This window comes from Miscanthus floridulus, chromosome 13, assembly GCF_019320115.1.
Source record: "Miscanthus floridulus cultivar M001 chromosome 13, ASM1932011v1, whole genome shotgun sequence".
NCBI lineage: Eukaryota > Viridiplantae > Streptophyta > Magnoliopsida > Poales > Poaceae > Miscanthus > Miscanthus floridulus.
In genome coordinates, this window is record NC_089592.1 from 76,081,789 (window position 1) to 76,096,476 (window position 14,688).

The 14,688-nt window shown below is 44.3% G+C and overlaps 2 protein-coding genes across 6 annotated transcripts; one reads left to right on the top strand and one right to left on the bottom strand.

The window, feature by feature from the left end:
* Positions 1 to 1,139: 1,139 nt before the first annotated feature.
* LOC136501491 (MYB-like transcription factor ODO1) lies at positions 1,140 to 7,464 on the bottom strand. Of its 5 annotated transcripts, XM_066497014.1 has the most exons (4): positions 7,131 to 7,464; positions 4,674 to 4,768; positions 3,154 to 3,459; positions 1,140 to 2,147 (listed from the first exon to the last, which is right to left on the bottom strand). In XM_066497014.1, the coding sequence occupies exons 3-4, from the start codon at positions 3,414 to 3,416 to the stop codon at positions 1,628 to 1,630; spliced, it is 783 nt and encodes a 260-aa protein (XP_066353111.1). In that variant the 5' UTR covers positions 3,417 to 3,459; positions 4,674 to 4,768; positions 7,131 to 7,464; the 3' UTR covers positions 1,140 to 1,627. The 5 variants fall into 5 exon arrangements, with proteins under 5 accessions (XP_066353111.1, XP_066353109.1, XP_066353113.1 ...); XM_066497012.1 differs by having other exon boundaries at positions 3,154 to 4,768; XM_066497016.1 differs by lacking the exon at positions 7,131 to 7,464 and adding an exon at positions 6,933 to 7,115 and having other exon boundaries at positions 3,154 to 4,768.
* A 1,920-nt stretch (positions 7,465 to 9,384) lies between these two features.
* On the top strand, positions 9,385 to 13,429 carry LOC136500755 (uncharacterized). Its single transcript, XM_066496185.1, has 6 exons — positions 9,385 to 9,751; positions 11,197 to 11,396; positions 11,813 to 11,953; positions 12,046 to 12,126; positions 12,960 to 13,084; positions 13,168 to 13,429. The coding sequence occupies exons 1-6, from the start codon at positions 9,526 to 9,528 to the stop codon at positions 13,214 to 13,216; spliced, it is 822 nt and encodes a 273-aa protein (XP_066352282.1). The 5' UTR covers positions 9,385 to 9,525; the 3' UTR covers positions 13,217 to 13,429.
* Positions 13,430 to 14,688: the final 1,259 nt, after the last annotated feature.

Below are 14,688 nucleotides of genomic sequence, written 5' to 3' on the forward strand. Positions count from 1 at the left end.
TGTAGCTGTAGCAGTATTGCAATAGGCCACCTCTAGTACATTAGTTGGTAGCTATTACATCAGCCATGTCTTGGTAGTGGGCTGAGGTAAGCTTTGTACTGTTAGGAGTAGTTGGTATACCCTGTACCTTAGGAGTAGGTAGTTGGTGTACCCTGTATCTTAGGAGTAGGTAGTTGGTGTACTCTTGTACTTAGGAGTAGGTAGTTGGCCAACAACTATGTACCCGGTAGAGGTACAGCTAGAATTGTATATATTTCATTTAAAGGGTAATTGAATACTTAGTTCAGTTGCCACAAACCAAAGGGCAGAGCTTCGGCCAAAGCTGGTGCTCATACTGAGTGTGTATGTGCTATTTTTAATCTCTTCTTCTATCTTTAACCATAATGAATAAGTATATGTGCTGGTAAACTAGTTGCTTAGACGTGCAGGACATGGATCAATAGCCCCTTCGTGCCTTGTGAATTCGTAACGGCCTTGGTTTCTCCTGGCATTTCATCGAAGTTGGAAGAGACACGTCAGCATTACGTGACTATAAACGTACGCCGTACGGATGGTTGGTTCACTGAACCCTTCTTTAAGGTCTTGCATCTTTGTCAAGGACATGGACGACAACGGAATAGGGACACCTTTGGCCTCTGAACGTTCATTTAATGGAAACTGGACTGAGGGGGTGTTTTGGTTCCATGAACTAAATTTTAGTCCACGTCACATCGAACGTTCGGATGCTATTTAGGAGAACTAAATATAAGTTAATTATAAAACTAATTATATAGATGGAGACTAATTTACGAGACGAATTTATTAAGCCTAATTAATCCGTCATTAGCACATATTTACTGTAGCACAACATTGTCAAATCATGGACTAATTAGGCTTAAAAAATTCGTCTCGTAAATTAGCCACAATCTGTGCAATTAGTTATTTTTTTCGTCTATATTTAATACTTTATGCATATGTCCAAACATTCGATGAAACAGGGACCAAAATTTTCCTGTAGGAATCAAACACCCCCTGATATGCGACTGCTTAAGCTTACCCAAGAATAAACTAGACGTTGGCTTATACCTCGCTAAAAATCAGTACACATTATGCACATCAAAATTCAGAGCCTGTGCGATGAGTCTGATGTTGGTAGGATGGTGAGTTGACTGTTGGAAGGATGTCGAGTCACTAACATAACATGTTCTGAACTCTGTAATTGCTCCACAGTTGCCAGGGACAGCAACAGGGAGACATCAGAGATATACCTCGCTGCTGCACTGCTCAAAGCACAGCCTTGCACAGAAAATAGGCTATTTTATTCACTGCAACCTGCTGAGCATGACCCCGCGTGTCACATACGTAATACCCTAACTTTGTTCATAGGATGCCTTGCATGATTCGAGCATTTGTATCTAGTTCTTCAGCTTCTCATACCGAGAAACATTAGGCTTCTACCAATACAAACCCCTTACTTTTAAGGGCAAGGTATCACTATTCTAGGGTCTAAATATGCCCCATGCCTATCTCTTTTTTCACAATCTTATTCGTGTAAGTACTGTATCTATTTTCTATACTAGGAGCTGTGCAGTGCGCTCAAACTTACAGTCTGTCTTCCTCATTTTGATTGGCAGTCTTTCCCCGATCTTTAGAAGTTTGATCCATTTGAGGCGTGGAACATTGAATTGTTGACTGAGTTCGAGCTGCACATGCCAAAGTCTTGGTAGTCCAGCAGCCAGTCTGTTGTTCCATCCCATGGCAACATCCCCTCGACATTGCCAAGTTCATCGTTGCTGCTCATAAAATTCAGCCATGGCTCATCCATCGACAGGTCTGTCTCTGACAGCCAATTCACCAGCAGTTCAGGGTCTTGATCACAGCCGTTGGTGCCTGACTCTGGCCAGCTGGACTGCTCCGATGAATCAGTGGACAGCGGAACCTCCCTATGGCTGTCATCCTTCAAGCTCAGCTCCTCTCTGAAGTCGCTGGATTTAGCAGATTCATCTGTAACTGTGGACTGTGAGGAAGCTGCCTTGGAATTGGCTAGAGGCTGGTGCGTGGCCGGGTCGATGCCCATCTTGATGAGCTTCTTCTTGATGTGCGTGTTCCAGTGGTTCTTGATCTCATTGTCTGTTCTCCCAGGTAACTTGGCAGCGATCTTGGACCATCTGCATAGGTTTAAGTCATTAGGAGCGCACAAAGCGGTTGTAATATTTTGTTTCTGGGGAACGAAGCACATGAGCAGAAAGGAGCAGCTAACCCTTTTTACTAAGGTTTCAGCCAGCTGAATTTGAAGCAATTGCATAAATTTACAAATTTTCATTATTTCCACAATTGTGTGCTTCATGGTTTAGAACTGGAGTTTGTGCTACAAGTGAAGAGGTTGAGAATGACCTGAGCGCGAGTGGTCCTATTACTACTGCCCTTCAATTCTAGTGTGCTCTTTAACTCACATGCAGGCATGAAGTCCACATCGGTGTATCAGTAATAACTATCAATTCAAAGTGCAACAACTAAGAAAAGGTAGCCATTATATTTTGTTGTTTTTTAGATAACTTGCCATTTGCAAGAGCACTGAAAGCATGAAACAACAAAGAGGTTACTGCAGAGTGCTAAACTAGGGACAAGGTAAAAAATTATACCATTTATAGGGTTATAATATGTAAGGTGCAATAAACTCAATAACCATGAAAACCACTTTTCAAACTCTAGGTAAACTTGATTAACTGATCCTGGTATTGCAGGATTTATTTCTTTCTCAAAACTATACATTTCGATTGAACTTGGCCTTTGTTGATACATGTGGAGCACCAGGGGGTTTGACAACAATACCACGTGCATGTAACTTTGTTACTATTAATTGCACGAATTCAGTTGGTTCTAAACTTTGTGGCATCATTTTACAGTAAGAAGCAGCTAGCGCTGCTACACTTCGTGTAGACTTACAACACATATAAGAATAAGCTAGCTACTCTTAGCCAAGTATTCCATCAACATGTTCTGCAGTTTCCTTGGCACTTCAAAGCTTAACCAGGGGAATATTCACCCATGCCAAGGAACCGATGCAAATATAGCTTATTCTACCATAGCACAATAAAGAAGATGGATTAACATACAAAATGGAGTATACGCATCCATGCACACTTGTTATATATACCATGCAAGCTAGTATACCTATTTCCGAGCTTGGCATGGAGGTCAATGACGAGCTGTTCCTCGGCAGTGCTGAGGAGGCCACGCTTGAGGTCAGGGCGGAGGTAGTTAGTCCACCGCAGACGGCAACTCTTGCCGCAACGAAGCAGCCCTGCCAGTTTAGGCACTGCCCGCCAGCAGCATCGACCATGTGTCAGGATGAAGCTAATGAGCTTCTTGTCCTCCTCCGCTGTCCATGGCCCTCGCTTCACCCCCTGCTTGTCACAGCATGGCTGTCTCCCCATTGATCAATTTACTATGAGCTGGCAGCTTGTACTAGATTACACACTAAGTGAACAAGGCTATCAGTAAGCTTCTATTGCATTTTATATATGCTGTGAGCCACCAAACTCCGCAGACAAACATCAGACAAAAGGGCTGTGAAAGCTCCATTGCAACTGCAATGGATGTCTGCCTGCATATATGTATATCTCCGTGCAATATCACTAAAAAAATGTCCTGTGCTTTCCATGCTTTTCTATTTGCTGATGTAGAAAGCGATGGTGATTTGGTTACTTTAGAGTAATCTGGAAGTAAGAGTTTAAGTCTGACCTATAAACTGTACCATGTTAAGCCCTTGTTAAAAGACAGTTACCAATCGCACTGCAGCATCATGGGGTACTACTACTAGAGTCGATAATCTAAAATGAGATGTGTCAACATCCTTGACCAAGCTGATTATTGTACTTCAATATTCCAATATGGTACAGAGTGATAATATGATCTTAATTAACTAGCATACTGAAATGAACAACACCCTATTTGCAGATAGATTAGCTCAAATTTTTAGTTAGCTATCCTTTTCTAAACACGGCAATTTGTTTGCAAATGATGCAACAGGAACTAAAGTATGATTATCTCTAAGTATTGATGCTTCCATTCCCACAGGGGTATATAAATGTGTGCCGCCCCAGTTGCCATCTTAAGCAACTATATCTCACCAACCATTTTATCATTGGTGGTGCACTGTAACAAATAAAACCATGAGGAACAACTAGCATATGCTCTGCAAGCTGCATATCTAACATATATGTATGGGCCAATGATGACATTGTGCACCATGATGTAAATGTTGCATTCTAATTTGTGAGAAAGCTGAGACATTCAGACAGTCAGCATCCTAGCTCACTGAGACTGGTGATATCAACATGATGATCAACAGGTGAGCTTAGCCTCTGAAGAGTTTGATTTACATATCGAGCTAGTACAACAGATGAGAAAAGACAGCAATTAATTAATTAGACATAGAAATCGGTGCATCGCCTTGGTTCTTTTCTTTAATGCAAAGACGTGCAGCTCAGTTTCATTTCATGTTTGCTAAAAAAAAGCACAAAGCTTACTTTTGCTAATAAAAAAGCTCAGTTGCAAAGATGAAACTCTAATTCTGTAAGCAAAATGGTTATTCTGCAACTAGATGCAAAGAAAGGATAAGAATTAGAGTTTCTTAATCCACCGAACTCCCAAGAAAGTGAATATGAGAAAGGATCCATCTTACAACTTACTTTAGCTTAGAAATGACAACAAGGGACAGCTTAAGAATTTGTGGGTATTCAAGACATCTGCCGACATGAGGAAGAAATGACTGCACTCTGACGCTCTGTAACCACAAAAATAATGTCAACTCAGTTATACATATTTGGAGTGTTGATATAAGAAGGAGCATCATCAATCAATCAACAGACAAACGTTTTGCTATTCAGATACTGTGCTGGGGAGCTAGGCAACAATGGACATATATTTTGGACAACTAAAGCCTACAGGGGCTAATTTATGCCGTGTCTGCAAGAAAAATGCTAGTAACTGCTGATAGAATAGCAGCAATCTTCTGATACACAATGCTAACTCATTCTTCTGCTGAATCTGCATATGCAACAAACTTCAATCTGTGAAAGGCTGTGCGCTAAAACTAGAGCATCTTATTATTTAAATAAATAAGTATAACACAAAAAGATAGAAACTTTAGCAGATTATTCTAGACAAACACAATCCAATCCATGGAAGCTAATGTGTATCTCAGGTATTCTGCCACAAAAGAGACTAAGAGAGACATTGGGTTGAAAAAATGATTTATCTCATTTCATCTAGAATATAGGCATCTTGTATAAAAAAAATAAGAGAAAAAATGTCCATGCAAACAAAATGGCCACACCATAACAATTGCATCTGTTAAATTGTTACTCTCAGAGTTTGTGCACTGTTGCTATCCCAGGTAGTGATGTGTGTTCTGTGCTGAAAAGTAAAAGAAGTAAACAGAAGTTTCTTTTCAAAGAGAAGTGGCAGATGAAAACAATATGTTCCTAGGTCATAGGTCTATTCCATCCAACCTTCCAATATTTATGCAATAAGCTATAAGTTGTGATGTGCATTTCCAGGAGACATCTAATGCGGATCATACACTAGCTATCATGACAAATACTATCATTTTGTTATTAAAACACAATATGAAAACTTCTAAAACAACTGTAAATGTAGTACTCAGAGATCTACCATCATACGAATTTTCAGTTTCACATTGCAATTCAGTTGAGTAGAGAAAAAACCAAGGAGAAAAGTGTGTCAATCCTAAGTCCTAACTTCTGTTTGTAGCCTTTTCTTCTATTTATTTGCTAACATAGATCTCACTCCCCTTAGAATTCATCAATAGATGGTGGTTAATTACATCAAGACAGCCACTTGCTTAATAACATTTGGCGGCAGTTTGTATATACTCCTGAATGATTCCCTACACTTTTCCTAGCAAAAAGACTTGGTCTTCCTGAATCTTCTGCAAACATGATTACTGCTCACATTACGAAGAAGGCTAACTTTAGGAGATGCCATTAGAAGAGAATGGGCCAGGTATCGCTACATCCCATCAGACTAATTCACTGAATGACAGCCTGGATTACCAACCTTCCAGCTACAAAACGGTGCAACTGATGTAGATTGACAAGAAAAAAGCCTTGACTAGGAGGAGACATTCTAAATATTTAGGCCTTGAAATATGATCTCCTAGACACTTTAATTTTGAATTATCCGGTCCTCAGTACCACATCCCACAAGCTTTTAGCACAAGGGTTGAAAATTGACCAGGCTTTCAAAAAAGATTGCATCTACCTCTTCAAAGAGAGACCAATTTTAAAACTTGCTAGTAAATGTAGCTTCTCTGAGCCTCCATTATTGGTTACCCAATTTTGCAGATAGCTAACGAGTAAGGTATTCCATTTGAAGAATTCAATGGAGCCGGCTATACTGACGTCTTCATGAAGAATGGATACCGACAACATCTGGTCACAATATTTGAGTTGGAATGTTCCTGTCATGCATTCATTCGTGCAGTATTTGAGGAAGCAACTGGTACAGTGGTATTACATGCTTTGATTCAATCTCCCATCTGAATGCAGCACATGCTGGATTATCTGAGCACAGAGGTACAGGTTTTGCAATGAATCAGCAGCACCACCAAAGGGTCAGGACCGTCCTATTACCTACTGGATCACTCTCTGTTACCAAATGCCATGACTTTGAGCAAGCTAGTCCGAACGAACTCTCATTCCAAAACGTGGTACGTACAACCCTTTTGCAGAACAAACACCTGACATGTCAGGACGTTGTTTTAACCACAGCAACAGATAAAAGATGGGGATCCCCCAGCTGACACCTCTGAGCGTAAAAGATGCGGATCCCCCAGCTAAGCATTGCAGGGGATTTTGGATCAAAAGCCACCGTACACCCAAAAAAGCACAAGGAAGGCGCACATGACCTCAATTCGCAGCGATTACCGTGTCGGCCATACACGAACTGCGGAAGCGGAACTCCTATGGATCACCGACCCTTCTGCTAGGCATGACATCAGGTCTCGCTCGTCCCCACGAAGATTTGCAAGGACTCGAAAAAGCTAGGCTGGATATCGCAGCCCGCAATCGTGTGGCTGCAAGTAAATCCGGCGAGGAGACACAGAATCTTACGAAGGAACTCACATTGACGACACGGCGCGGGGAGACGGTGACCTCGCACCCTTCCCCCAATCCCCATCTTGCACGGAGCCACGGACGGCCTCAGGTGAGTGGGACCCGGGTGCACGGACTGTACCGACCCCGCCTTCTGGTTCCTGCTCACTCCGATGGCGATGCCCGGAGGCCGCGGAGGGCAGCCGAGCGGCGGCCGGCCAGGGGGAGGGAGGATTCCGTGGGTCCCATCCCATGGCAACGGGAGATGCGACAGATGGACGTCTCCTGCGATTGGAGAGGAATCGCTACGGCCCAGCCCAGATACCAGCGACTTGGGCCTTGGCAAATTGCAGAGCCGACGTCGAATATTGGAGGAACCATCAGTACAGCCCAGCGTTGGGTTAGTAGCAGCATGACCCGATCGGCCGACGGACTCCCAGCCCATCCGTCCCAGATCGCACGCATCCAGCCCAGCGTGAGACTGGCCCGCCCGGCCGCCGAGTAGAGCACCAGCTCGGCCGGCACCGCACGCGGCACGAGCACGACTCCAGCCGATGGGAAATCGACGGATTTGCGCTGTTTTCTTCGTGCCCTGCGCCGCGTCCACCCCGAGCAGCACGGCGGGCGTTTGCGCGTCCCGCGTTCCCGACTCCCGTTCGCCGTGCCGTGGCCCTGTTTACACGAGATCGCAGTCGCACGGCAGCGCGGGAAGAATTCCGCGCCGTGCGCGGGGCGGCGGTCCCAGCTCAGGACGGTCGCCGTCTTCCGCGTGGATCGTGCCGTGCAACGGTGCAAGTCGTCGTCGTTGTCTTCGTGGTGGCGCCCATCTTCCACTGTCCACTCCACGAGGCGCATTAACACCCCGCACCGAATCAACACACGGGTAGGTGCCCTACCCACATCGGCTCGAGATCGCCACTGCTCGCTGGCTTGCACGCCGCCTGTCCTCGAACCAAACCACAACGCTGTCTGTGTGCTCGGTCTGTCCCACGGCTTCCACGAGACCACGACGACGTGTCGCAAGGATCGAGAGAGCAACCTCAAGCAGCCGTCGAGGAATGCCCATGAGATCGATTGTTTAGGCATTAGGGCACGTACAACGCGCTGTATAACGCTGTTTTTGCAGATACACCCTCCATACGACGTATTCAATGTGGAGAGAGAGCGTGTCCGTCGTCTCACGAGACGACGCCCCGTCTCGTGCTCCTAGGCAAATCGACGGCTTCATCTACCGCTGTACCAGCCGATGATGGTAGCGAGCGACTCCGTGGCCGGATCGAGTGTGCGAGGCATGTTGTATATGCACTGTACTGTTTATGAATGAATGCAACTCTGTCACTGAACATCTCATTTGTATAAAAAATAAAATAATATACGAAGACCTTAAATAGGTTCAAACAGAATCCATCATATTATATTATAATATATAAATATACTATATATATTGATGCTTCCAAAAAAAATGTTATAACCATGATCATCTTATTATTTTTCGTTTGATCTATTTTGTATCGATAAGCATCACAATGGTTTACACCAATAATATTCACACTCGATCTTAATTACATGCGAGCATTATATAAACAATAGACAGCCAAACAGACACTCCACTGTACAAGCTATCTATTTAGTCGTCTGTTTGTCATGTGACATCATATAGACAGCACCCTGTCTGTCGATTGTACATGCCCTTACCGACAACGGCTAATAATTATCTCTTCTGAATCCGCTCCGTACAGATAATAGATTAGTTAATTGTTAGCTGGACCTCTAGATAACAATTATATCCCACTAGTTATATCAAATATAATAACAGCGTGGAGAAATAACAACTATCTCATCAATTAGTTATGTCTCAAGCACCCTCCTAGCTAATACTAGTAGCTAGTTAATTGTTCACCAGCTAATATAGCTAACTACTAATGTATCAGCCAATAGATCAAACAGGGCCTTAGGTGTCGCTGATAATTGGCTTCCTATTTTTAACCTTGGACCATAATCTGACACGCGTATCAGAAGCCATTTTTCTAAGCATTTCTCCTTGAGCTATGCCAATTGGCGTGTCTATAAAACTCTTAACGAAGAAGCAAAAGATTACAGGAAAATTATCCATTTTTTCTAGTCTTCTTTAAATTTAATAAATACTACATGGAGCAAAAAAAAAAAAATCAAAAAGATTTGCTTGCCAAAGGGGCGCGGGCCCACAGGCGCAGACCATGAACGCCACGAATCGAAACAGCTGCAACAACCCGACCGGACCCGTCCATAACTCCACCACCCCCTCCGCCTCGCCCATCCCAGGCCCCACCCCAGCTCAGGTCCTCAGACTCCTCACGCCGCGCACGAGCCGGAGCCGCCGAGGGCCAGCCCATCCGGACCCAGACAGAGCTCGCCTGCGCCTCCACCGATCGGCAAGCGGGGGGAGATGAGGGGTTCGTCGCGGAGGCCGGTGGCCGTGGTGATGGCCTGGGTGCGGCGCCAGCCGCCCAAGGTCAAGGCCTTCCTCGCCGTCGTCGCGGGGATGGCCGCGCTCGTCTTCATCCGCTTCATCGTCCACGACCACGACAACCTCTTCGTCGCCGCCGAGGCCGCGCACGCACTCGGGATCGCCGTGCTCATCTACAAGCTCACCAAGGAGAAGACCTGCGCCGGTTCGCCCCCCCGGTTCCGCCACCCCTTTCCCTCTTACGAAATTGCATCCCGGCGGCGCTATCTGCTCGATCCGTTGGGCTCGCTGATTTTCGATCCAGATTGCTGAAGTCATGCGTTTGTTTTTCCTTTCCTCGCGTCTATGGACTACGGTGACCGAGCATCCGGTGGTCCTCAGTTTATCAGTACTAAAGCGTAGTCTCGTATTTAGTGCGAGTCGTGTTGCCTGTTTCGGTGGATTTTGTGTGGATTTCCGGCCTGATTCGTTCAAGGCAGTAGATAATTTCTCTGCTGTTTCGCTTAGGGTGTATGCATCGACAGGTCACGCTCGAGGTAATTGTTAATTTCTTAAACTGAATACTGCATGCGACTTGTGCTGTGGTGGGCATTGCAGTGGAAGGAGTTTGGTATGTGCTTGCTTTCTGGGGAGGATGTTTTTTTATGGTGGTATTCACTGGGTGAGCGTTCATTCTAACTGTTCCATGGTGGGTGAGCCCAAGAGGAGGGTACGAGCTTGTGCCTGCTTGATGCAATGGGTTCCTTTGCTTAAAGTCAACCATGTTCGTCTGTTCAGGAGTTGTTTGGTTTTTGGAACCACCTCGTTCTAGATGAGGCAACGTCGATCCCATGATTTTTGTGGAATGACCCCGGCACCCCGCTCCTCATCCTCTTACTAATTCTGAGAGATGAGGCTGTGATGAATCAAACCATTACATTCCACAAACCAAACAAAAAGGTGATGAGTTAGAAGTAATGGACCCCTTTTCCAACCAAATTAGTAGCCGATTCGGGCTACTTATACTTTGTTTCCAATTATGGAAATGCAATAGCATTATTGGATTTGTATGGCATATGGTTGGGAAATTCTGTGACCTGCTCTTGTCTGTGCAAATTTGGGAAGAAGCATCAGCTAGGAGGATGCCACCATCATCCCCTGGTCCACTCATGCAGAGAGTGTGGTGGCTTTAATTTCTTTTGGTACCTACATTTGTCTCATTTATGGGATTGTTGCTTTCAACACCTTTCCTGATTCACTTTTCGAAAGGATTATGTGCCTAAATGCTTTGTTAATGCAAAATCAAGGATTCATTCAGGTGTGTAAGTCTAGAAATCGTGGCATATAAAAGTAGGCAATGGACAATATTAGTGGTATGGTTCATACACATCATCATCATCATCATCTTGTAATTACTATATTACTTTGTATATAATGGTTGTCCTGCCGTAACAATATGTGGATGGCCTAAGAATCTATCTCCTTACATACTTTTGACATTTATGTTTAGACAAAAGACTAGATTTGAGAATATGCACTAAACTGGCATATATCAATTTATGTTGAAAATTGGTCATAAGCTCGATATTTTTATTAGTTTGTTTTCATGGTTCATGATGTTTAAATTTCTACTCATACTCTAATTCTGTACAAATTATGTATCTCTTTCAGGATTGTCACTCAAGTCTCAGGATTTGACCGCATTATTTCTGGCTGTTAGGTTGTATTGTAGTTTTGTTATGGAGTATGACATCCATACAATTCTGGATACAGCTACACTTGCAGCTACTCTTTTTGTTATTTACATGATTCGGTTCAAACTGAGGTCAACATATATGCTGGACAAAGACAACTTTGCCTTGTACTATGTGGTAAGAACAATATTAATCTCTTAACTTCAAAGCAATGAGCATCTAGGGACCTTATACTATCTTTTGCTCTGTACAGCATAACCTGTATTGTGAATATGGATCCAGAAGTTGTAGTTTCAAAATGGCTATGTGTTGTTTCACACTGCTCTGCTTGACCCAGACTTTGTACCACCAGCAAGAGCATTTCTGGTTATATACTTTAGTCCGACATGATCAATATCGCTGCTTTGATTATATAACTTGTAGAAAGAATTTTACCTCAGATCAGAAATTGCATCTGTGCTGCCGGCTATTTTTTGGGCATTTTACCGTTTGCCTTTTTTTCTTGAAAGGAAAATGGCAAGGGAGGCCCCTGATGTGTTGTCTAAGTGTCTCCTGTGGGCCACACATAGTATCTAACTACATTTCCTTTCCAGGTATTGCCTTGTGCTGTGCTAGCGCTACTTGTTCATCCTTCAACATCGCACAACATAGTGAACAGAATCTGCTGGGCCTTCTGTGTTTATTTGGAAGCAGTTTCAGTGCTGCCCCAGTTGCACTTGATGCAAAACACCAAGGTAAATATCTAAGCATGCATGGCGTTTGAAACAATATCCAAATATCCAATAACTGTATTTATCTGATATTGTATTTCTATTCTTTTCTGCAGATTGTTGAGCCATTCACAGCTCATTATGTGTTTGCACTGGGTGTTGCAAGGTTTCTTAGCTGTGCACACTGGGTCCTTCAGGTTCTTTTCTTTCTGTCTCCCTTCCCTTTTTATTTTCTTTTAAAAGAACTACCATGCTAGTTTCATCCTTTCTTACCAAAGAGTCAATTGGCCATCTATTTCTGAGGCCTAATGTTAGTAGAGTATGAACAAATGTCTTCCCCGTCAATTAGACTATGGACCATATTGTTGCAGGACTTCCAAGATATCCTAGGCTAAAAATACAGTATGGAAGCACAATTATACAAAACAGTTCAGCACATCATAGGGTATAGACGAGCAGTGATTAATGAAACAGCAAAGCATTCTTTTTTAATTTAGGTGTGATTTCCTTGTTATTGATATCATCACCTGTGTGTCCAATGCAAAATATGCTGGGAAGTACTATACTTTGTTCTACCTCATCCCATGACGTATGGTATTTTTCTCAGTATCCGCGGTTTCAGCTGAAATTTGTTACCTAGTATTTTACTGGGCGTTGGGTCCTTATTACTAGTATAAATTTAGGTTCGAAGAATGCTTGGATTGACATTCCTTATGAATATTTATGTACAGTATCTCCAGTTCAAGCTCTACTACTTCCTCCATTCCAAATTATAGGATGTTTTGGCTTTTCTAGATATATATAGCTTTTTCTATGCACTATATCTAGATACATAGCAAAAACAGAGCCAAAACGTCTTATAATTTGGAATAGAGGGAGTAGGAAACTTGTGGTGTTCATGAATGGAGGAACTATCCTCCTTACATGTGTTTTTTAGATGAATGAAAACTTTAATTTGTGTTTTTGCAGAGTTCAAGTTTTTTCTGAGTTCAGTCCATCTGATATCAGTTTCGATTACTCTGCTTTGTAGGTTTTGGATACCCGCGGCCGTTTGTTGACTGCTCTGGGCTATGGTCTGTGGCCTTCAATGGTGCTTCTCTCCGAAATTGTTCAGACATTCATCCTTGCAGATTTCTGCTACTACTATGTGAAGAGGTACATATGGTCTACTATTTCTTATCACTTGCGCGAAAGCATTGAGCCATTGACTAACAACCTACTTCTGGTGGCACACGCAGTGTTTTTGGTGGGCAACTGGTTCTGCGGCTTCCGTCCGGGGTGGTGTGAAAACTGCAGCGAGATAGAAAAGCATACCGTTCGTTTCTTCTCTCTTCATCATACAAAGCAACCGTCACTATGCTCCCAGTGCCCAAACTTTTCAATCCTGAAGTGAATTAGCGGAGCCCTGTTCGCTCTAACTTTTTTTTTAAGTTGTAAACTGTTTACGTGAAAGCTGTACCGATACCGTGAAATGTAGGCTGTCCATCTGACTTTTTCGTCCATGCTAGAGTTGAAGCACGTAGGTGCTTCCACACCCGACATGTCGCATTCGCAGAATAGAGGCCAGATTCTCCCATTTCAATGACTATATCTTTCGTTCTCGGTTTTCTGGGTGTTGTAGAAATAGGTGGGGTGAGTAGCAGTTATGGGTGTGTTTGGTTTCATGCCTTTCTTCTAGCCTGGCTAGCTTAAGCCTACCTCTAGCAAGTCAAGATGGACTTGTTTGGTTGCATACACAGCTAAGCGTGGCTAGTAAACTAGTGTGTTTGGTCGGTTGTTCTGGCATGGATAGAGCCACCCCTTCTTTGTGCAAGGGAACTTCACCACTTTGAGGCAATTCCTCGAACATCTGATGAGCAGGTCCATGGCCATCGCAGGCAGCACAACCTGGACGACGACTGGTGCTGCTGCGGGATCATCCATGACTGGACCGCCGGGACACATGCTATCTGCTGGTGCTATCAACTATCAAGCTCCCACTCGATGCAACGCCTGGAACGTTTCCAGGCTTCAGCATGTACAGAACGCAGGATATGCAACAGATCCGATTTGACAATCCAAGAATTGGAAGAAGTCTACAGAGATACACAATCAAAATCTGAATTGCCAACGGAAAGCAGATACTATGATTTGTTTTGGGGCGTCTTAAATTGGACGTTAAGAATTCAGACCACGGGAGTTCAGAGTATTACAGAGAAACTGAAATTGCTTTCGAAAAATAAGAAGACAGGAATTGCAATACTCGTGCTTCTAATTGCACATTGGGATGTGACAATTTTGAGGCGTCGTCAAACCTTGCGGAGCAGAAGCGAGGGACTGGTGATCCAGGAGGTGGAAGATCTTGAGGCACAGCTGTCTAGGCAACCCATCCATGACTGGACCGCCGGGAGGAGCCGCAGCCGCGCGTCATGCTCCCCATCCCCGAGCACGTGCTCTGGTTCTTCATGCCGCTGTGCCGGAAGGTTAGGCCGCGGTCGCCGTTGTTTCGCTCGCCCAACAGCACATCGACTTCCCCCTCCCCATCCCCGAGCTCGTGCTCTAGCATTCTAGCGGGCGGACCGCCGGCGAGCTCTAGCATGGCGCCCCGCAAGGGTGGGGGCAAGCATGGTGGTGCGCCGGAGGGAGGGAAGACGACTCGGAATCGGGAGTAGTGTTTCGAGGGGCGGGAGGTGCTCAGGTGGCGGGAGCAGGGGACGGGTGCGGGCGTTGGCGGTGAGCGCGCTCGTCAACGTTGAGTTCGCCGCCACAACGCAGGCTTT

What these genes read in the sequence shown, in the direction of transcription:
- LOC136500755 (XM_066496185.1), top strand. Translation starts at nt 9,526, where the DNA reads ATGAGGGGTTCGTCGCGGAGGCCGGTGGCCGTGGTGATGGCCTGGGTG. An exon ending in ACTTTGCCTTGTACTATGTG is followed by an intron (nt 11,397 to 11,812) that starts GTAAGAACAATA and finishes TTTCCTTTCCAG; the next exon opens with GTATTGCCTTGTGCTGTGCT. An exon ending in TGCTACTACTATGTGAAGAG is followed by an intron (nt 13,085 to 13,167) that starts GTACATATGGTC and finishes TGGCACACGCAG; the next exon opens with TGTTTTTGGTGGGCAACTGG.
- LOC136501491 (XM_066497014.1), bottom strand. Translation starts at nt 3,416, where the DNA reads ATGGGGAGACAGCCATGCTGTGACAAGCAGGGGGTGAAGCGAGGGCCA. An exon ending in CATGCCAAGCTCGGAAATAG is followed by an intron (nt 2,148 to 3,153) that starts GTATACTAGCTT and finishes AAACCTATGCAG; the next exon opens with ATGGTCCAAGATCGCTGCCA.